General features: G+C 30.7%; 1 protein-coding gene and 1 long non-coding RNA gene across 7 annotated transcripts; both read right to left on the bottom strand.

Annotated features, from left to right (window-relative positions):
* Positions 1 to 1,363: 1,363 nt before the first annotated feature.
* LOC120084723 (probable leucine-rich repeat receptor-like serine/threonine-protein kinase At3g14840) lies at positions 1,364 to 15,678 on the bottom strand. Of its 6 annotated transcripts, none has more exons than XM_039040537.1 (24): positions 15,558 to 15,678; positions 14,389 to 14,566; positions 12,350 to 12,421; positions 12,189 to 12,257; positions 12,039 to 12,110; positions 11,877 to 11,948; positions 11,733 to 11,804; positions 11,554 to 11,625; positions 11,397 to 11,468; positions 11,224 to 11,295; positions 11,078 to 11,149; positions 10,258 to 10,329; positions 9,571 to 9,636; positions 9,402 to 9,464; positions 9,284 to 9,319; positions 9,142 to 9,182; positions 8,564 to 8,940; positions 8,285 to 8,480; positions 4,657 to 4,815; positions 4,025 to 4,444; positions 3,672 to 3,909; positions 3,145 to 3,295; positions 2,145 to 2,520; positions 1,364 to 1,508 (listed from the first exon to the last, which is right to left on the bottom strand). In XM_039040537.1, the coding sequence occupies exons 1-23, from the start codon at positions 15,658 to 15,660 to the stop codon at positions 2,182 to 2,184; spliced, it is 3,084 nt and encodes a 1,027-aa protein (XP_038896465.1). In that variant the 5' UTR covers positions 15,661 to 15,678; the 3' UTR covers positions 1,364 to 1,508; positions 2,145 to 2,181. The 6 variants fall into 6 exon arrangements, 5 of the variants coding, with proteins under 5 accessions (XP_038896465.1, XP_038896467.1, XP_038896464.1 ...); XM_039040539.1 differs by having other exon boundaries at positions 1,368 to 2,520; positions 4,025 to 4,235; positions 4,332 to 4,444; XM_039040536.1 differs by having other exon boundaries at positions 1,368 to 2,520.
* Positions 15,679 to 17,984: 2,306 nt separating this feature from the next.
* Positions 17,985 to 18,662, bottom strand: LOC120084724. Its single transcript, XR_005483759.1, has 2 exons — positions 18,438 to 18,662; positions 17,985 to 18,359 (listed from the first exon to the last, which is right to left on the bottom strand). It is a non-coding gene; the product is annotated as an uncharacterized LOC120084724 (long non-coding RNA).
* Positions 18,663 to 18,927: the final 265 nt, after the last annotated feature.

The following is an 18,927-nucleotide window of genomic DNA, read 5'->3' as shown; positions in this document are numbered from 1 at the left end:
GAGAGACAGCAACGACAGCTAGATCTAAAGTTAGGGTAAATTGCAAGGTCCAGCCAGTGGCCGGCGGAAGACAGTGGATAGAACCAGATGGCTGGCGGACTGCCTGGGCAAACGAGTGGACACAACCAAATCTGGCACCACGCAAGTGAGTGGCAGAATGAATCTAGCACGACGCGGGTCGAGGAACAAGCGATGGTTCGGACGACAGGTTGCCGACAATGGCGGCGATTCCAGCAAAAGGTTAGATAGAAACGTCGGATGATCGTAGGACAGTAGAGGTTCCGTTAAGAAGCAGGGTGTGTCGATGATTTCGACGTCTAGGGTTCCGGTGGTGGCTAGATTTTTACAATGGTGGCTAGGGTTTTTTTTTTCTAAAAAATTAGACTAAAATAGTGTAATATTATTCTTCTTAATTATGAATCAAATATAAGGTCTTCATATATCAAAGTATCAACCTATAAGAAAAAAAAATTACAAAATATTACAAATATAATGATGAATATACATATAATAATAATCCACTATTTCATGAGAAAAGAAAGGAAACCCAACAACCAAATTTTTTTTATACTCAAGAAAACAGCATCACTGTATAACAAATTGTTCGAAAGATACCCTAACAGACTTATTTACAAAGTCATTACTATTGCAATCTTTAAAAAATTGGTGCACAACATTGAATACGGCGACGATGTTTTCATTAGGGAAAAAAATATATTGTATTCTTCTAGAATTATTAGATTATATGAAATATGTATTTTTGAGATTTTTTCCTATTGGGTTTCTTCCTAGTAAGATTTTAATAAAACATATTTCATATATTTAATTAGCATCTAAGGGGAGTATTATATGTAATAGATGCCCAAATGACATTCTCCCACTAACCCCATGTGCATTTATGATGTTCATATGTTTTACAATTACAAACTCTTAGTTTCCATTTAATTCCACCTCATATTTGCCAAGTTATCTATAAATAGTGACATTTGATAGATTTAAGAGAAATGCACATTGGTGAGATATTAAGAGTGATTTCTAAACTTCAATATCATTTCTATAAACTCTCAGTCATTAATTTATATTTTGTTATTTTCTTTTATTATATATTATTGTTATGTTATATTTTCTCCATATTCTTGTTTCTATTGTGATCCTTAATTTTACACAAATATTAGTTTATTCAATCAACTATTTGATTAAATTGTTTATATGAATATGCTAGAAGACCATCACATATTTGAAAGTTTTTTTTTTCCTCAGAATTATAGCTTCTTTGTGTAACTTATCCTTTTTTACATAATTTTAAAAAATTCAAAAAGTTGAATTAACAAACAAGAAAATACAAATTTTGTTCAAATTAAAATTTCGATTGTAATATTAGATACACCTCTTATTAATAAAGACAGAAAAAGTAGATAGCAATTTTAAGGAATGCTTTTACACACCAGAACTATGGATTCTACAAAATTAAAGCCAATAATAATAGCATGGCCTTTGGAGGATCCCACCTGGTAAACAGGAACCAAGAGTTGCCTTGTTGAGAAACTGTAGCTTGCAGATCTTATAAACATATTCTACTAGAATCAAGTAGAAGAAGATTTAATCTCTCCTATATTTTAAGTGGTATCAATTCTTTGACATCAATTTAGAGTAGAAACTGGACTCTGAAACTGCATTTACAATGTCTTGAATATGGTACATGTATGTCTAAGCTTCCATCGTAATACGTTTAAATATTATTTTGGTCATTTATTCTCTAGTTCTTTTTAGTCTCTATATAATTTCAAAACATCAATTTTGATTCTTATACTTTCAACTTTTGCTTATTTTAGTTATTGTACTTTCAAAACGTTTGTTTCAGTCCTTACACCTTTAGAAAGTGATCATTCTAGTCCATTCAGTCGTGCATAAAAGATGTGTTAAGATTTTGCAACACATGGATAAAAATGGTCAATTTTTTTAAAGTATGGGACCAAGACCGATATTTTGAACATGGATTAAAATGAAAAATAATTGAAAGTACATGAACTAAAATGAACCTTTTGAAAACACAGAGACGAGTTGAGACCGAAAATACTAAGACCAAAATAGTATCAAACCTATAAAGGAGAGAGAAAAAATCAAAGCTTAGATATACCACATACCTTATCCAAAACATTAGAAATGAGTCAAATTTGTGGTCTAAATGGATGTGGAAGAACTGGTACATAGAATGTCCAAAGACGATGCACTCTCTGTTTGGATGTCATTGTCAGTCAATTTCTGGTTCTGGTGCATAATGGTCCACATTGCGTTGATCTCTTCTCTCAAGTCATTTGGATTTGTGGATAATTCCTCGACTGCAGCCTTACCTTCAAGCATGCTCACTACGCAGGTCATAGTGGGTCTAGCAGAAGGAGAGACATTGGTGCATAGAAGAGCAATGTTGATCATTGCCATTGCCTCGCCTTGGTCGAAATTGGAGCCTAACCTTGGATCAACTAGTTCCATTAAATCGCCTTTCTCTTTCACTACAAGTGCCTGCCAAGTGCCATCAAAGCATCGGTTAGCTAATTTACCTTTCCCAATGTTTCCTCAAGTTATATTCGTTGATCTCAGGATCATGTGAAATAAATAGAAACTTAGGGTGTTTGCCCCCAACTTCAAGTGGGTGGAATGGGCTTTTATAACTCTAATTATAATAGTTGGTATTTCTAACTATTATAATCTACCATTAAACTACAATATTATTATTTCAAATCCCTTTTTGTTATCGTATTTACTATTTCCTATTCATCCTTTCTTTTCCTCTTTGTGATAATGTTTACTAGTTCGAACCCAAATTAAAATAAATTGCACCTTAAACATAGATTATTATAACCCGAACTAAAATAATCTGTATAAACTATTATAGCTTACTGACTATAAATAACCAACTCACTGCCCCAAACACCTCCTTAGGTTTTGAAGTGAGCGGAAGAAGTAAATGGAAAAACAAATATAGTTTAAGGGTAAAGATGAATTTTCATTGCAATTGTCAACCAAAAAAATATCAAGATGGACCCGAGTTAAAATTCACATATAAGTCTGAGTTCCTTGTGGTTAACAAGGTTAAACGCCAAAAAAAAGTAAAGCTACACTTGTACAAAAATGAAATCAAGTTACCCAATCAAGAAGATAAAGGCACTTATCCTTTGACCGATACATAGCGTTGCTCCTTCCACTAACTATTTCCAATGTCACAATACCAAAGCTATAAATGTCTGCTTTATCCGTTAAGTAGCCTCGTGTTGCATATTCTGGAGCCATATATCCGCCGCAAAAGTATGATATTAGACATAAATACTAGCTATCTAGCATTTGTAGGATCAATAAACTTAAATGCCAAAACTTCAAACAGCGTTCATGGTGTTAGGAGAAAAATGTCTATTAGTAATTGCAGCAAGCCAAAGAAATTTCAACTCCATTAAACTTCTTGACATCAAATAACTATTATTATATTCTGTTCCAAGGAGCTGCTCATGTTGATTTAGGCTTGGGGTTGGTGGATTCTAATCCACAAAAGCATAAATGACTATTTATTAATTACTATACTTATATTGACAAGACTTTAGACGCTAAATAGGAAAAAAAAAACAGCAAAAAAATTATTTGGATAATGCAGAAAGAACGAATTAATCATAATGACTCACAATGTTCCAGCGATCCGAGTGGTCATGTGGGTATTCTCTTCTTCATCAAGCTTGGCCAAACCAAAGTCAGATATCTTTGGATTGAGATTTTCATCTAACAATACATTACTACCTTTGATGTCTCTGTGAACAATCTTCAATCCTGACTCCTCATGAAGAAAAGCCAAACCTTTGGCTAAACCAATGCAAATTTTTTGTCTCGTTGGCCAATTCAATTCTAATTGACATTCTTGAGGTCCTTCAATTTATTATATTGGGAGAGATGGTCAATACTTTCATTAATCAGCTCGCTGAAATGCATTAAGAATACTAATAAAAATTGGTTATAATAAAGTCCAGAAAACAAAGATTACCAAATAGGGCCCGGGCAAGACTATTATTTTCCATATATTCATAAACTAGCAAAAGTTGATCACCTTCAGTGCAACATCCATACAGCTTTACTAGATATGGATGTTGTAAAGAAGATATCACGCCTATCTCATTCACAAATTCACGTTTTCCTTGCTTTGAGTTTGAGGAAAGTTTCTTCACTGCAATCATGGTGCCATCTAAGAGGATACCCTTCATTTTGAAAGAAAATTTACGTTGCATATGGTCTAAGATATCTGCAAAAGAAACGTTCACGAACAAAACAAAATAGCAAATCAGTGATATCACCTTATAAACAGGTCCAAAACCACCTTCCCCTATCTTATTGGAAGTGTCAAAGTTATTCGTCGCGGTTGTTATTTGCTTTAAAGAAAATGGACCAATATTTAGACCTTCCAAATCTGCACAGGAAGAGTCAAAATGAATGAAGCCTATTGTCATGATAATAAACAAAGTATAGCTGGATAGGGCCTATACCCAAGAGAAACGGAATCAAACATCCGGCTCACTGAACTCGAGACTATATATTGGCTAAATAAGATATTGAACCTTGAATCCTAAAAATCAATCCTAACATACAAGTTCGCCACCAAAAACAATTCATCTAAATTACCTTGTGGATGTCTACTTTTCCTTCCAAGACATCCTCTCGACCATAAAGTTCCAAGAGCCAAAATTATAAATAAGACTATTGCAGCCGAAATTCCAACAATTGCACCGATAGATAAGTTATTTCGAATTTCTACTAGAGGCTCAACTGAAGGATCAGAGTCTGCATCATGAAAAGAGGGACAATAATTATATAAAACTAACACGTGCATTTGTGCGTGATATTTTCAATTATATTATCATATTGATAGAATTCTCACTTTATTTTATCGTGTATTAAGAACAAATTTTTATAAATGAGTTTGTGTATGCATCCCATGCTCGTTCATTATGCTTTGTAAAAATAGTTATTTATATGATTGTAAAAGGTTAGAAATTATTGAAACTCAAAAAATTATCTATATCTATATAATTAAAATAAAGTCATTAAATTTTATAATTCTTTTTTGTGAATAAGATTGACAAAATTTTAAATATTCAAAATCTTCTTTTTGCCTCTTTCTTGTTTCTTACTTTTATGCATGTCATTTAAATTATTAATTTCAACGTACTCTAGACCTTTTTAAAAATTAACTAATAAAATTTAGTTAACTTTTGAAAATTCCATTATTATTAAATATATATTATAGGTCAAGTTACAAAACCTTTGAAATCTCATCATTAAATATACTTAAAGGTAAATTCATAAATTTTAAAAATTAAATTATAGAGATAAAGAGATCATTTTTTTTTTCATATGCTAACATCTTATTAAATATGTATATATTGTGTAGGGATTTGAGAATGTGAAAAGATAATAAATAATTCTATTAATGTAAATTCTAATTTTAATTAATCAATAATAAATATTGAAACAATTCAAAAAAGTAGGTAACACTTTTTTTTAATAATACCGTAACAACACTGTGAGTGTTTTTTTCTTTAATCATCATTTTTTATTATTATTTTCGACCAACTCAATAACATTTTCCCCTTAATCCACTTTTTTAAAAAATAGTAAGATAAGATAATTATTATTAAACTTATTGAGAAATCTGTTTACATCCCAACTCTTTAAATCCTTTAAAAGAACGTGTTTAATTTTTTGTTGATACTTGATTATTAAATTTTTTTTAATTAATTAAAAACTTTATGAGACATTAAGTTATACATGTTTTATGCTTAAAAAAAAAGGTTACACATGTTTTCGTAAATGTTTCAAAATTCTTAGAATGTAAGAGGAAAATTAGAACCTAAAATGGTGTGGCAGTTTTTAAGTCCATCATACACATTTTAGTTCCAAATTTTCATCTAAAGACTTCTAGTTTAAAGATAGTTTTGGAACCTTTATGAAAAAATTAAAAGGTAATATAGCAATTTTTGAAAGAATAAATGTGGTTTGTAGTTTAGCCCTAAGTATTTATAGCAAATAACAGCCTAAAGTGCATCCTATTTCTAGTTCTAACGTGGGAAAGTAGGTATAAATTATAATAGATCCTTGAAACCATTGAAGGTCAGTTATGGTTTTGACTGCATTAGTTCGTTGAATCTAAACTAACACTTGTCATTCTTAATTTGTATTTTTCGTATTAATATTTTTCTTTTTTTTTTTTTCGTTAGTTTCCTTTTAACTACCATATTCTGTAATTTAATGTACTCTATTTATTTAATAATATATATATTTAATATGGTAACAGAAGAAAATTCCCCAGTTAGCCGCCACGTCCCATCTCTGCCTCCGTCAACAGCCGTTGACAGAGGCAGATCCGTCGTCAATTAGGGTTTTCTCTTATCCACCACCGATCTGGTGTACAGCCTCCTCCGTTAACCACAAATCAGCCGTTAAGCATTTTTTTTCAGTTATGGCTCGTCGTCCGGTCGTCTCGCCCTTTCAGCTGTCCGCATCCGACCGTTCTTTGTCAGATTTGCTCATCGCTGCTTAGCTCCTCCCCGTCCGGCATTCCCAATGCGTTCAGATCCCAGTTCTCCCTCAGTCCTTCGTTCATGTCGCGCCGCTCAGATCTACGACTCTCAGTTGCGTCCGTCGCTATCTATCCGCCTCACGCCGTTTCCTCCGCGTCTCGGCCTAGATCTGGCGTCATCCAACCCCGTTCTTCAATCTTCCACCGATTTGTGTCGCCACTACTTCAGTCTTTACTGTCATTGATGCCGTCGACGTCCTTGACTGTTTCTGTTTCATCTCACACCGTTGATCTTGATCTTTCGAGCGTCGGTGTTGATTCAAGTTTTTTTTTCCCTCTCTATTTGTTTATTTTTCTTATCTTCTCGGTTTTTGAAACTCCAATCAGTTCGGTTTGATCGGTCCGATTTAATCGTTCCGATCCGGTTCGGTTAGACGATGGATTCAGTTCGATCCTCTTGGTTTGGTTCAGTTCAGTTACACGTGTTTTGTTTCGGTTAATTAAGCTTGTTTCAATTAGTTTAATTGGTTTGGTTCACTCAATTTGATGTGATTTAAGTTGGTTCAATTTGGTTTATACGATTATGGCACATCTTCTTTTGCACAAAAAGTCTTTGTTCCATTTGCAAATCGATCGTTTGTGGGATTTGTTTTAGATCTCGATCTTTCAGTCCAGAAGTTTTTGTAGGTTTTGTTATAGATCTCGATATGAGAATCTATATTTTCAGCCCAGAAGTTTGTTTCCGTTCTTCGTGGGTTTATATTGCCATCCCAAATCTACTAGCTTACTTTCTATTTTCGATCTTCGTGAGTTTTTGTTTCCATCCCAAATCTATTGATTTGTTTCAGAAGTTATCTTTGCAAAACTCAAGTTGTTCACCAATCTATCACATTGAGTTTGAGAGAGAGTGTTAAAAGGAAATTAGAGTTTATTTCTAATTTGTATTTTCCATATTAATATTTTCTTTTTAGGTTAGTTTCCTTTGTTGGGTCTACTAGAGTCTATATATTTGATAATTTAATGTAATCTAAATAAAGTCGATTATTCAATAATATACAAATTTAACACTTTAGTTTAGAAGGGCTATAAAAAGACTGCGTTGAAACACTTGGTTTCTTTGAGAACTATGGTGTAATATGGGAGGATATGACAAACATATATATAATGTTTAGGCCATTTTAATTCTCTCCAACTAATCTAATCTCACATAACAACTTGATAAGTGGCAATTATGGAATTTGAACTCATTACCTCCAAATTTTCTTTCCCTTCCTTCCTTTGCCTCATACCACTAGACAGACTTATAGTGTTTATATTTTATATAATTATGGCTCATTGAGTATTAGTTAGTACAAACTTTGGAACAAATGTTATGAGTTGCAGTGGTGGGCAAGTTGATAAACTGAAGAGGACCTAAGACTTAAAAGATTATTATTATGATCCAATCTAATGTTTATCTTCCCAAAGATTAGTTCTTCTATCGGAATATACTCAATAATTTATGAAGTTGGACAGAAGAATTAGTTTAGTTCCGCAGATAGAGAATTAATTTCTATTACTATTAGAAACTAATATATGTAACTGTAGAATTTAATAACAGCAATTTCATGAGAGAGAACGGGAATAAACTTTTATTACTGATAGATAATATGTATACTGTGATGAAATCATATAATATATGTGAAAAAAATAAACCAGAAGAGAATTAAATTAACATGTCACTCAACTTACCCGAAACTATTGAAATGGCAGAAATCAAAGGACCATAGACTCCCCCTGAAGGGATTACAGTTGTCCCCTTCCCTGCCCAATAAAATCGTATCTCCAAAGTGCCATTAGTAACAGAGATCGGAATTTTGTGTATGAAAGCTTTACCAACACCACCTGCAGCATCTACAATATTAAAATCCTTCAGCACCCGCCTTCCCTGCAAGTTTGGATTTCAATTTACGGGATTTTGAGCTTGTAATGAGGAAATATTCAAAAAAAAAAAAAAAAATCATTGATTACCTGGACATAAACATCAAATACACGTCTTCCGAGGCTCGTAAAACTTTTATCATTAGTAAATGTTATTTCTGCAAAATGGAGGCTTATCGTGTAGTTTGAACTTGCTAGGCAGTACACATAGTATGTCAGAGACAGTGGAGTAAGTCGAGCAGTCTCATACAGTTTAGAATTTTTCATAGACAACGTTGATGAATTGACGGCAATATAGTCATATGTACGGTGATGATTATCCAAAAAAGAGCCAGTATTGCTAAATGCCCAATTTGTTTGGCTTAAACGAAACTGCGATGGTTTGCCTGTATCTTCATCTCCTTCAAACGTAACACCATTGATGATTTCTTCCTTACCACCACAATTTATATAGATATGGTACTTAACTGCAAGAATATCAGCGTGCTTATCGATATTACAAATAGAAAAGAAAAGAAAAAAAAGACATATGCCTCTTGCTGCTTTTCAATGGATAGACCATCTTCCACCATCTTTAGTTGACAAAGCATTTTAGTTTTTCATCATTCTCCTAACCTCTCCCAAGGTTGCTACAATCACGCACATGAAAATGTCATATCCCAACTCACCTTGTCCACATGTGATTTTCCTCAAACAAGATACCAGCTTACTGATAAAACAATACTAGTCAGTATACCAGAATAATATAATTGACATAGCAACAAAATATAGAAATTTTAAAATTTTATATCCAAGAAAACTTAAACTTACGAATCATTGTCAAGAGAAGAGCTTGCAAAGAAATTCCTGAGGAAGGAAAGGAAACTTTGTATCTCCTAAAGGAAATTATTACAGGAAGTAGAAAGAAGAGAGATAAAAACGTTCTTACATATTTCGTGTTTGACAATTTGTATCCGCAGGGAGTGGTGCAAATTTATTATAAGAGAGATCACTGAAAAAGGAAGTATATGATTAAACCTCTTCACAACAGGTATATTTAAAAAACTTATCATTTCAATAAACCTTATTAAAGGGTAAAAAGTCCATGGGAAATTTACATGACCTCTCCATCATGTAGCATCCATCCAGGCACTGATCCATTTAGCAAGTTTCCAGTTAAAAATCTAAACATGTAAATATTGAAAAATGAGTATAATTGATGTGATGACCTTTCTGTATCAGGGAGCTCTAACATGAAGATGCAACCTCACAATGTAAATTCTAATGTCATTGGGAAATACAATCTATAATATTGCTGGTTATGCACACATAACGATGTAGAGTAGAGCCTAGAGGGAGGTCTTATAAATGCACTTTTAATATCTTGTGTGGATTATGATTTCGGTCCCCTCCTGTCTTCAAGATCTCATGGTCCAATGTTCATGTAAGGTTAAAGACTTAAGTGACTCTAGGTTAGCCGACGTAAGTGCAACACTTGTTTTAGAATAAATCAGCTAGTAAAAACTAGGCTTCTTGTGTCTTGTTTAACAAATCCGAAAAATATCCAACAACATGCCTTGATTTTTAGAATTTTAGCTTATATATTTAACCGTTTCAAGGAGTTAAAACGTATGATAATATTATTTGCTCGTTTCCAACTATTAACACATATCAAATTCAACCAGTTCTCTTGAAATATAGCATAGTGAGACAGTCATTTATAAGGTTTTCCCATTTATATAGCAAAGCCATGAGAGAATGACTATATGTAGTTATAATTAGAATTTGTGCGAACAGTTTATTACATTGTTTGCACCCCTGCAAGATCATGAAAATTGGGTGGAATCTCCCCACTTATTTTGTTAAAGCTGAGGTCTCTGCAAGAGATTGCAAGTGAAAAAGTGAGCGCAAATTAAGTTGTCATAAATATAATTAAAAGGAACTTCCGACTTATCAGCCCCATGCATTGCTACTAGGATCAACTAACTATTTTATTTTTTAGTCTTTGATCGAAAGAGAACTATTTTGATTCTTCCTATTCTCTTAACACACCTAATACCAGGCAGCTCACTCAATATTCACTACTAGCAGCCTATGTGATTCATGGTCACCATGCAAAAGAATCTAATAAAAAGAGGGGGAAAAAAAAAGAGATTATATTTTCCCAATTCAAAAAACATAAGCTTCTTATTGCTTCTTTCAGGACTAACTCATCACATGGTGCCGCTCTTTTCCACCTTTCAACATCTAGAGTGAATAACAGATCTTGACATTCGTTCTGATAAATTTTTAGATTTTCATGTGAGACATGAAAGTCTAGATATAATTCCAATTAGAAAAATAGCATAAAGAATAAAAGAATCAACGAAAAAAAAATGAGATACACTCAGCTAAAGCATACTGAGGTTAACAGTGATATAAACAGAACAGTGGCAGTACATGCGGTGCCGTATCACAAGCTGAGAAATAACAGAAACAGTATGCCAAAATACATCTGGACTGATAAAGAAAAGCTACAAATACTAAGCTATACTATGCAGCAAGGGGAATAGTTTAATATTTGTGGCTAAAAGGTAAAATATATGAGCAAGAAACTAAAAAGTGATATAATGAACTTATACTGACAGGATCCTCAAAGTTGTCATCTTCGCCAAATAATCAGGCAGCACTCCAGTAATATTGCAATTCCTCAACACTCTGTTAGAAAATCAAAAACAAAATTAATTAGCTAAGGTGCTTCCAACAAGTTAGAAATGAACAGAGCTGCTCACAGATAATTTATGTTGGTCAAATTATTAAGCGATGGAAAGGGTGATGAAGCTCCATTCAGGTCACTTATTCTCCTGCAAGTTGAAATTTTCACGAGTATGAGTGAGAAAAAAATATATATTTTTCTTTTCTTTTCCTGAGATAATTGAGCCGTGAAATAAAACTGCATACTAACATGTCGATTAATTCATTCAAAAGTCCGATTTCAGAAGGAATAGGCCCACTCAACCCACTTCCTTGAATCACTCTGTCACAATCAAATTAAATTAGAGAGAAAGGATTCATGGTTAAAGAGAAGAGTTAGAATTGAGCGTAGAATACAGAGTTCTCACATTAGACTAATATTTACCCAATTCCGAATGAAACTGGGTATCTGTCCTACAAAGTTATTGTCGCTGATTCGGCTGCATAATTGCAATACTTCAATAAGCTACTTATGTTATAGAAAAACGACTGTATGAATGAATGTAGGAAACATAATCCGAAGACTGAAAAATTTTATAAATCTTACAACTGGGTCAAAGAGGTTAGCATTCCCAAAGACGTCGGCAGCTCCCCAGTGAAGTTATTAGAGCCAAGAAGTCTAAACAATAACTTACAAGTATGAATCAAAATCAAGCTATAACATAACAACAGCAAGGAATTTAGGTCTTACAATCTTTCCAATTTGACCAAATTTCCAAGGGTTGAAGGCAAGGTTCCTGAGAGGTGACTGGATTCTAGGACCCTGTGTAGGTATAATTAATTATAACATCATGTTAAAATGATCTAAGAATAGAAAAGAGAATCAAAGATGTGGTAATTAATTAGAACTCACAATTCTTGAAGAGTAGTGATGTTTCCAATCTCTTCTGGAATGGGACCGGTGAGCCGATTTCCAAGTAGGGAACTGCAAAAGTTTGGATTAACATTGGATGCAAATCCAATGATGATGAGGCATAGAGAAGAAGAAAAAGAGAGAAAATACATTTTGCAAAGCTTGGTGGAACCCCATTGTGGAGGAATTTGGCCACTGATATAAGTTCGAACGAGATCACTGGATTAGAAGAAACATGAAAGTTGGGTAGTGGAAGAAACCAGCAACGTGAAGAGACTCCATTGCAAAGTGAAGAGAGAGGAAGTACTTACAGTACTTTCAGGTAAGGAAGCCTCGAAAGATCAGATGGAAGTGTGCCTCCCAAATTCAGCGATTGCAGAACTCTGCTTTCCCAACAAAAACAATATCTTAGGCTAAAATATTTTCAAAAATAACTTACAAAATCAGTTCAAAAATATCACTTACCGTTAATTTTATACGAAAACCGTTAGTATTTTATATCAAAAATATATTTCAACTTTCGAAATTTTCAAAAATATCCCTCATCTTTAACAAAAATTCGAAAAATATCATTACTATTATATGAACAAAATCTAGCAATTCTCTTCTTCTCTATTTCCCCTCTTTCTTAAAAAATTGTAAGAAATAACACGTTTAAGTTTTTATCTTATAAAATTAACATTTTTTTTAAATCGTAAAAATAGTTTTTCTCGGTTCATTTCGATCAAGATTTACCACGAGATTTTAGTTAAAAATCAATTTTTTCCAACTTATCGATTGTTTGGAGTTTTCTCGATACATCTCGCCAGATTATGTGCATCTTGATAATAATCTCAGGCAAAATAACACCGAGATTCTATATATTTGAGGTTTCTCGGTGAAATCTCAGACATAATTAACATCGAAATTCATATATTTGAGCTTTCTCGTGGAATCTCGAACAGGATTAACATCAAGATTCTATGTATATCTCAAATCTTATCCAATTTTTCGAAATGTTTGATATTCTCCAAAATTTAAAAATGTTGAATCAATTTAAAAAATCTATTTTGGTACTTGAAAAACCCATTTGAAATTCTAGAAATTCATATAATTGTGAAAACATATATTATTCTAAAAATTTGAACAATTATATAATAATTTGATATAATATTTAGTAAACATAACTGATTTTGGAGAAAATTGAAAATAATATAAGATTTGATATAAAATCTGGGAAGATTACATAAAAGAATTAACAAATCTCGATGTGTAATCAGGCGAGATATATCGAGAAGACCCAAAAAAATCGATGAGTTAGAAAAAGTTGATTTTTTTAACTAATTCGGTGGTCGATCTTGTTCGAAATGGACCGAGAAAAACTATTTTTATGAATTTCTAAAAAGCATACTAGTTTTACAATTTTCCATTTTTTTTCTCCTCTTTCGTCTTCAATACTCTCTTACTCTCCTTTTTGTTAAATGTTTGACATTTGTATATCTAAAACAAATAAAATTGTACACTTTAATTTAGGTATATGGATCATAGTAAGAATAAATAGAATAATGGAAGCACCAAAGAATTTTAGAACTTAAATGTTTTATCAAAGTTGTATCCTATATTAGTAGTAGAATGTGTATTAATAGTCAAATACTTTTCTTTTGGACTATTTGTCGTTTTAGTATGTTTTGAGTGTAGATTTTAATTTTAGAATTTTGTGAGATTTTTTGTTTTAACTTATATATACGCATACACATCAATGCTCATTAACATAGTACATCGAGTTCTTTGCATGAGTGTATTTTTTTTCTCTTATATTTATTTATTTTTCCTTCAAATAAATGCAAGATTGAAATCATTTGATACTTTCTAATTATCAAAAGCTTCGTGTGCGTCCATATATGGATAATGGCCACCGACCTTAATAACATTATTTATTATTATAATAAAAAAGTATTTTGTATGCACGGTGAAATTGTGTTATTTGAAACAAAAACACAAATTACCTAATAGTAATTTACATTATAACCAATCTATAAAATGAAAATATTATTAACGTAATAAAACAAAAGGATGTTTTTAAATATAGTAAAATAAAATAAAATATTTATAAATAATAGTAAAATTTTACTGTCTATCTGCGATAGATCGTGATAGATTATTATCTTTGTCTATCTATCATGATAGATATAAATAATAGTCTTATAATTTTTGTTGACAGATAAACTATGATATTTAGTTATTGTTTGTAAATATTTTCAGTAGTTTTATAATTTAAAATAATTTCTCTAAAATTAAAAGGTAAGCGACAGTCAGGTGTAAAAGTGAGTTATATTAAAATAAAAATAATAAATAAATAAATAAGACGTACATATGAGTGACGTGGCAAACGGTATGGTTAAGATATTCACAGTTGCATGTGATATTACTTATTGCCGATAGGTCGTTTTGATGATCCGCAGGCACCCAAGCAAACTCTGGACTGCATGGATTTGCACTTAAATTCCAATCTATTCCTAATATTTTCCCCACATATTTCAACCCTTCAACTGCAAAATTAATTTTCATCCCAAATTCTCATCAGTTTTAGTTTTAATGTCAATATAAAAATATTATAGGAACAAACAAACCTTGAGAAACATCCACCTTCAAATCTTCTTTTATTAATTATTATTATTATTTTTTTTTTTTGGGTTTTCAATTTTCAACATCAATTTTCAATTTACATAAATTGTTTTGATTGATAATAATATTTTCATGTCCAAACATTCAAATGAGTCCTTTTTTTATCATTAAAAAAAGATTTAGGCTACGTGCGGTAACTATTTTGTTTGTTGTTTTTGTTTTTAAAAATTAAGTATACTAACATTATCACCACCTCCAAATTTATTCCTTTGTTATTACTTAGCCAAATTTTGAAAACTAAAAAAAAGTAACTTTCAAAAAGTTGTTTTTATTTTTAGAAATTTGACTAAGAATTCAATCATTGTACTTAAAAAAGATGCAAATAATTATAAAAAAAATGTGGATGAAATATGACTAATTTTCAAAAACAAAAACAAAAAACCAAATAGTTCACAAACAGGACCTTAAATACACTTTGATCCTATTTTTTTTTGTTCATTTCAATCTATGTATTTTCAAATCATTCTTTTTTATCTATCTATACTTTCAAAATATCCATTTTGGTCATGATACTTCTAAAGGCAACTGTTTTAGCTTGTGTATTTTCTTTTTTTATTTCATTTTAAGAGACAAAAATGGTCACTTTTTTAGAATTAAAATGAACCAAGATTGAAAGTACGAGTATTCAAAATAAACAACTTAAAAGCACATAGACCAAATGAATATATTGAAATTAAAATGACTAAAATAAAAAAAAAAAATCAAAAAGTAAAGAGACAAAAGTAATATATAAACCTAAGAAGAATTCGTAACAAATATGATGATAATAGCATACTCAAAACATGTTCTTTTTAGATACTTAAAAAGTTTTAAACTATTATAAAAATATATACATAGATAACGATATAATATTACCTTCATCGGGAGGCAACTGAGGAACTTGAAAAGCAAGAATAGTGAGAAAGAAAAAAACAATGAAGAAAGGAACAACAAGAATAGAAGGTACAATGAAAGACATGATCTCTTGATTACCTTTTGAGTGTAAAAATTGATACAAAATTTTTTGTTTTTATAAGAAAAAAAGTGTTTGCTATCTCCAAACTAATCAATGGTTGTATGAGAGTGAGAAAGAAATGTATTAATTGAATTGATGAGTTAATGTCTCTAAGATAAGGACAAGTCAACTCTTTTGTATCTCAAGTCAAGATATCAATAATATGCATCCAACTTTGACAATATGTCCAACCATATTTTATTTAAAATTGACATAATATTTCAAGTAAAAAAGTGTATATTATAAAGGGTGGGTCCTTTTGTTTTGAATGCAATGGAAAACGCTCATTGACATTTTTTTTATCTACTTAGAATCTTTGAGAGGGCATTTGGGATAAGATCTACGTTATGGGAAATACTATTTTATAATCCTCAATTAGTTACCGTCAACACTATTTCAAAACTCTCATTTACTATAGTATTTACTATTTGCTACAGTTTTTACTATTTAAACTATTTTACATTCATCATTTTTTTTACTACAATGTTTATTATTTTTTCTCAAATTAAAATATTTCAAATACATATTATTATAATTCAAACTAAAATAATCTACACCCCAAACAACATAACTATACTAATCTAGGACTATAATAACTATCTTCTTGTCCATATGTCCTTAAATATTTCTGGACTTTTTTGTTTGATAAATTTTTTTTGTTATTAATTGTTCAAGTTTTTTTCCTTTTTTTTTAAAAAAAACTTTGTTTAATATAGATATAATTTTTCGTTAATTTAACTTAAAAATTATTTCAAAGTCTTAAGTGAAAATTTGAAAACTATTTATTTGACTTATAATATAAAAGTCAACATTTAGAATAAAAGGAGAAAATTTTAGGACTATTTCCAAATATAGTAAAATAAACAAAAATATTTATAAATATAGCAAAATGTCACCGTTGTCTGTGATATATATTGTAGACTACTCTTATTTATCATTAATAGATTATAATATTTTGTTATGTTTAAAAATATTTTCAACAGTTTTTCATTTAAAATAATTTTTCAATTTTATTTTTTGAATATAAATATTACTGGACTTTTCTTATTGAAACTGGACTATTTTCTTTCTCACCCACCGACAGCAAAGGACATTAACTTAAATGACTAAACTAATAAATTTTCAAGCTATGACAACAAGTTTTCTAACTAATTTCCATACTGCAAATGTGCAATTAAAAGATAAAATTTCTACCGACATTACTATTTAGAATTCATTTTATAAAAAAAATCATTCAGAACAAAAACGACATCTTTAATATACCATCTAAATCGACAGTATATAAAGAAAGCACCCACCATGCTTATGATTTAGTTTCCATAGTTATACTCAGGGACGGTTTTGATATGGCCTGGAGGCTTGAGACAACTTTATGCTCTTTATATATATATATATATAAATTGGCATAATAACAAAACTGTTTACTAGCTTACAGGTAAATTTATTTTCTTATCCTCTCTAGATCTAGGATCAAGCCTCACTCATTACATTTATTTTTACTAAATGATCTGTCACTATTTATACTTCGTAGGTATTGTTTTTTTTTTATTTTTTACAATTTAGCTTGAAGATCACTCACTGCCAGAAAGGAGGGTTTTTTCCCCTTCCTTTTTCCTTGATTCTCATGTTCTTACCGCTGTATGTTTCAAGCACAATGTGAATATCAATAATTACAATAAGAATAAAAGTTAATTTAGAATTTAAAATATTTATTGGTTGAATTAAATAAAATTGGATAAATTGCATAAAAAACTAATTCTAATTCTAATTAGACCCTTAAATTTTGAATGACAAAAATTGAACACTCAAATTTATATAACTTTAAAATTGAACTCTCAAACTTAATAGTTGTAGCAATTGGATCCCAAATGATAAAAATTGAATCCTCAAACTTACACAATTATTATAATTATGCAAGTTTGAAAGTTCAATTTTAACTCTTGTATAAATTTGATGAGTATAAATTTTACAATCAAAAGTTTGAAGATATAATTACAATTATATTTTTGCAAATTATTCAATGAATTCCAGAACATTTTCTCAACACATCTGAATAAAATTAAGACAGTATTTTATTAATAACTGCAACGATATGGTTATAGTTTTAGAAATATGAGCAGTTGTTTGCTTCACTAATATTTGTGGTAATAGAAATCGAATTTTACTCTAATAACATAATAAAATAATCGTGACTTTCTTCTTACTCCATGAATTGTCACATTATAAAAACTCAATTAAGATTGATCTAACAAATATGTCACATCAATATTCCACAAATGACATCAACATTGATATCAAATGAATCCTCTCAGCCTAACTTTACATTTCATAAAAAAAAGGAAGATAAATTCAAAAGGATCCAATTTCCTACTGTTAGAAATGTAAATAGACAAACCGTTCAAACTTCAAGACTAAATTTGCACAGAAATGTTAGATATACCAATTATTATCAAAGAATGAAAACGAGACATAATTTTAGGGAAAGTTTTCACAAACCAAAACCATGAGTTCCTCATTGTTTATGTAACTTACAAATTGGTCTTCTTGCTATATCTTGATCTTTGTGGTTGATATAGTTATCACAGGTAGACATTAATTTAAGAGTAGTGATGTTCCCAATCTCGTCTGGAATTGAACCCGTTAGTCGATTTCCGAGCAGAGAACTGCAACATTTTGGATTAATAATGTGAATGAAAAAGATGGCAATCGCACACAGAGGGAAAGAAAGGGAGCGTAAATACAGGTTGACAAGGTTGGAAGAGCCCCATTCGCGAGGAATTTCGCCGCTAGATAGTTTCGAGAGAGATCGCTGGGTTAAAAGAAAAATGAAACGAGTAATTGAATGATGATTAAACAAACCCTAATCTCCATTACCCAAAGAAGAGACATTACAAGTGCGTACAGTTCCTTCAGGTAAGGTAACAAGAAGAATTGAGATGGAAGTGTGCCGGCCAAACTTTGGGACTTGAGATATCTGTCCCAAAAAAAAATAATAATAAAATAAAATAAATGTTTTAGGAATTAACATAAAATTATAATTAGAAAAAAAAAGGACATTTTATTTTTTTAAAAAATATAAATAGATAATTCACAAAAAAAATTTACACTTCATAAAAAAAAAAAGAAATTTAAATTTAAAAGTACAAGTACAAGTACTTTTAGGTCTTAAAAAAATCAAAATTAAAAAAAAAATAGAATTTTTTTCTATAAAGTTTAAATATTTTTAAATAT

The sequence above is a fragment of the Benincasa hispida genome, chromosome 9, assembly GCF_009727055.1.
Source record: "Benincasa hispida cultivar B227 chromosome 9, ASM972705v1, whole genome shotgun sequence".
Taxonomy (NCBI): Eukaryota; Viridiplantae; Streptophyta; class Magnoliopsida; order Cucurbitales; family Cucurbitaceae; genus Benincasa; species Benincasa hispida.
The sequence above is the reverse complement of the archived record's forward strand: the minus strand, read 5'-3'. Positions and strand labels throughout refer to the sequence as shown.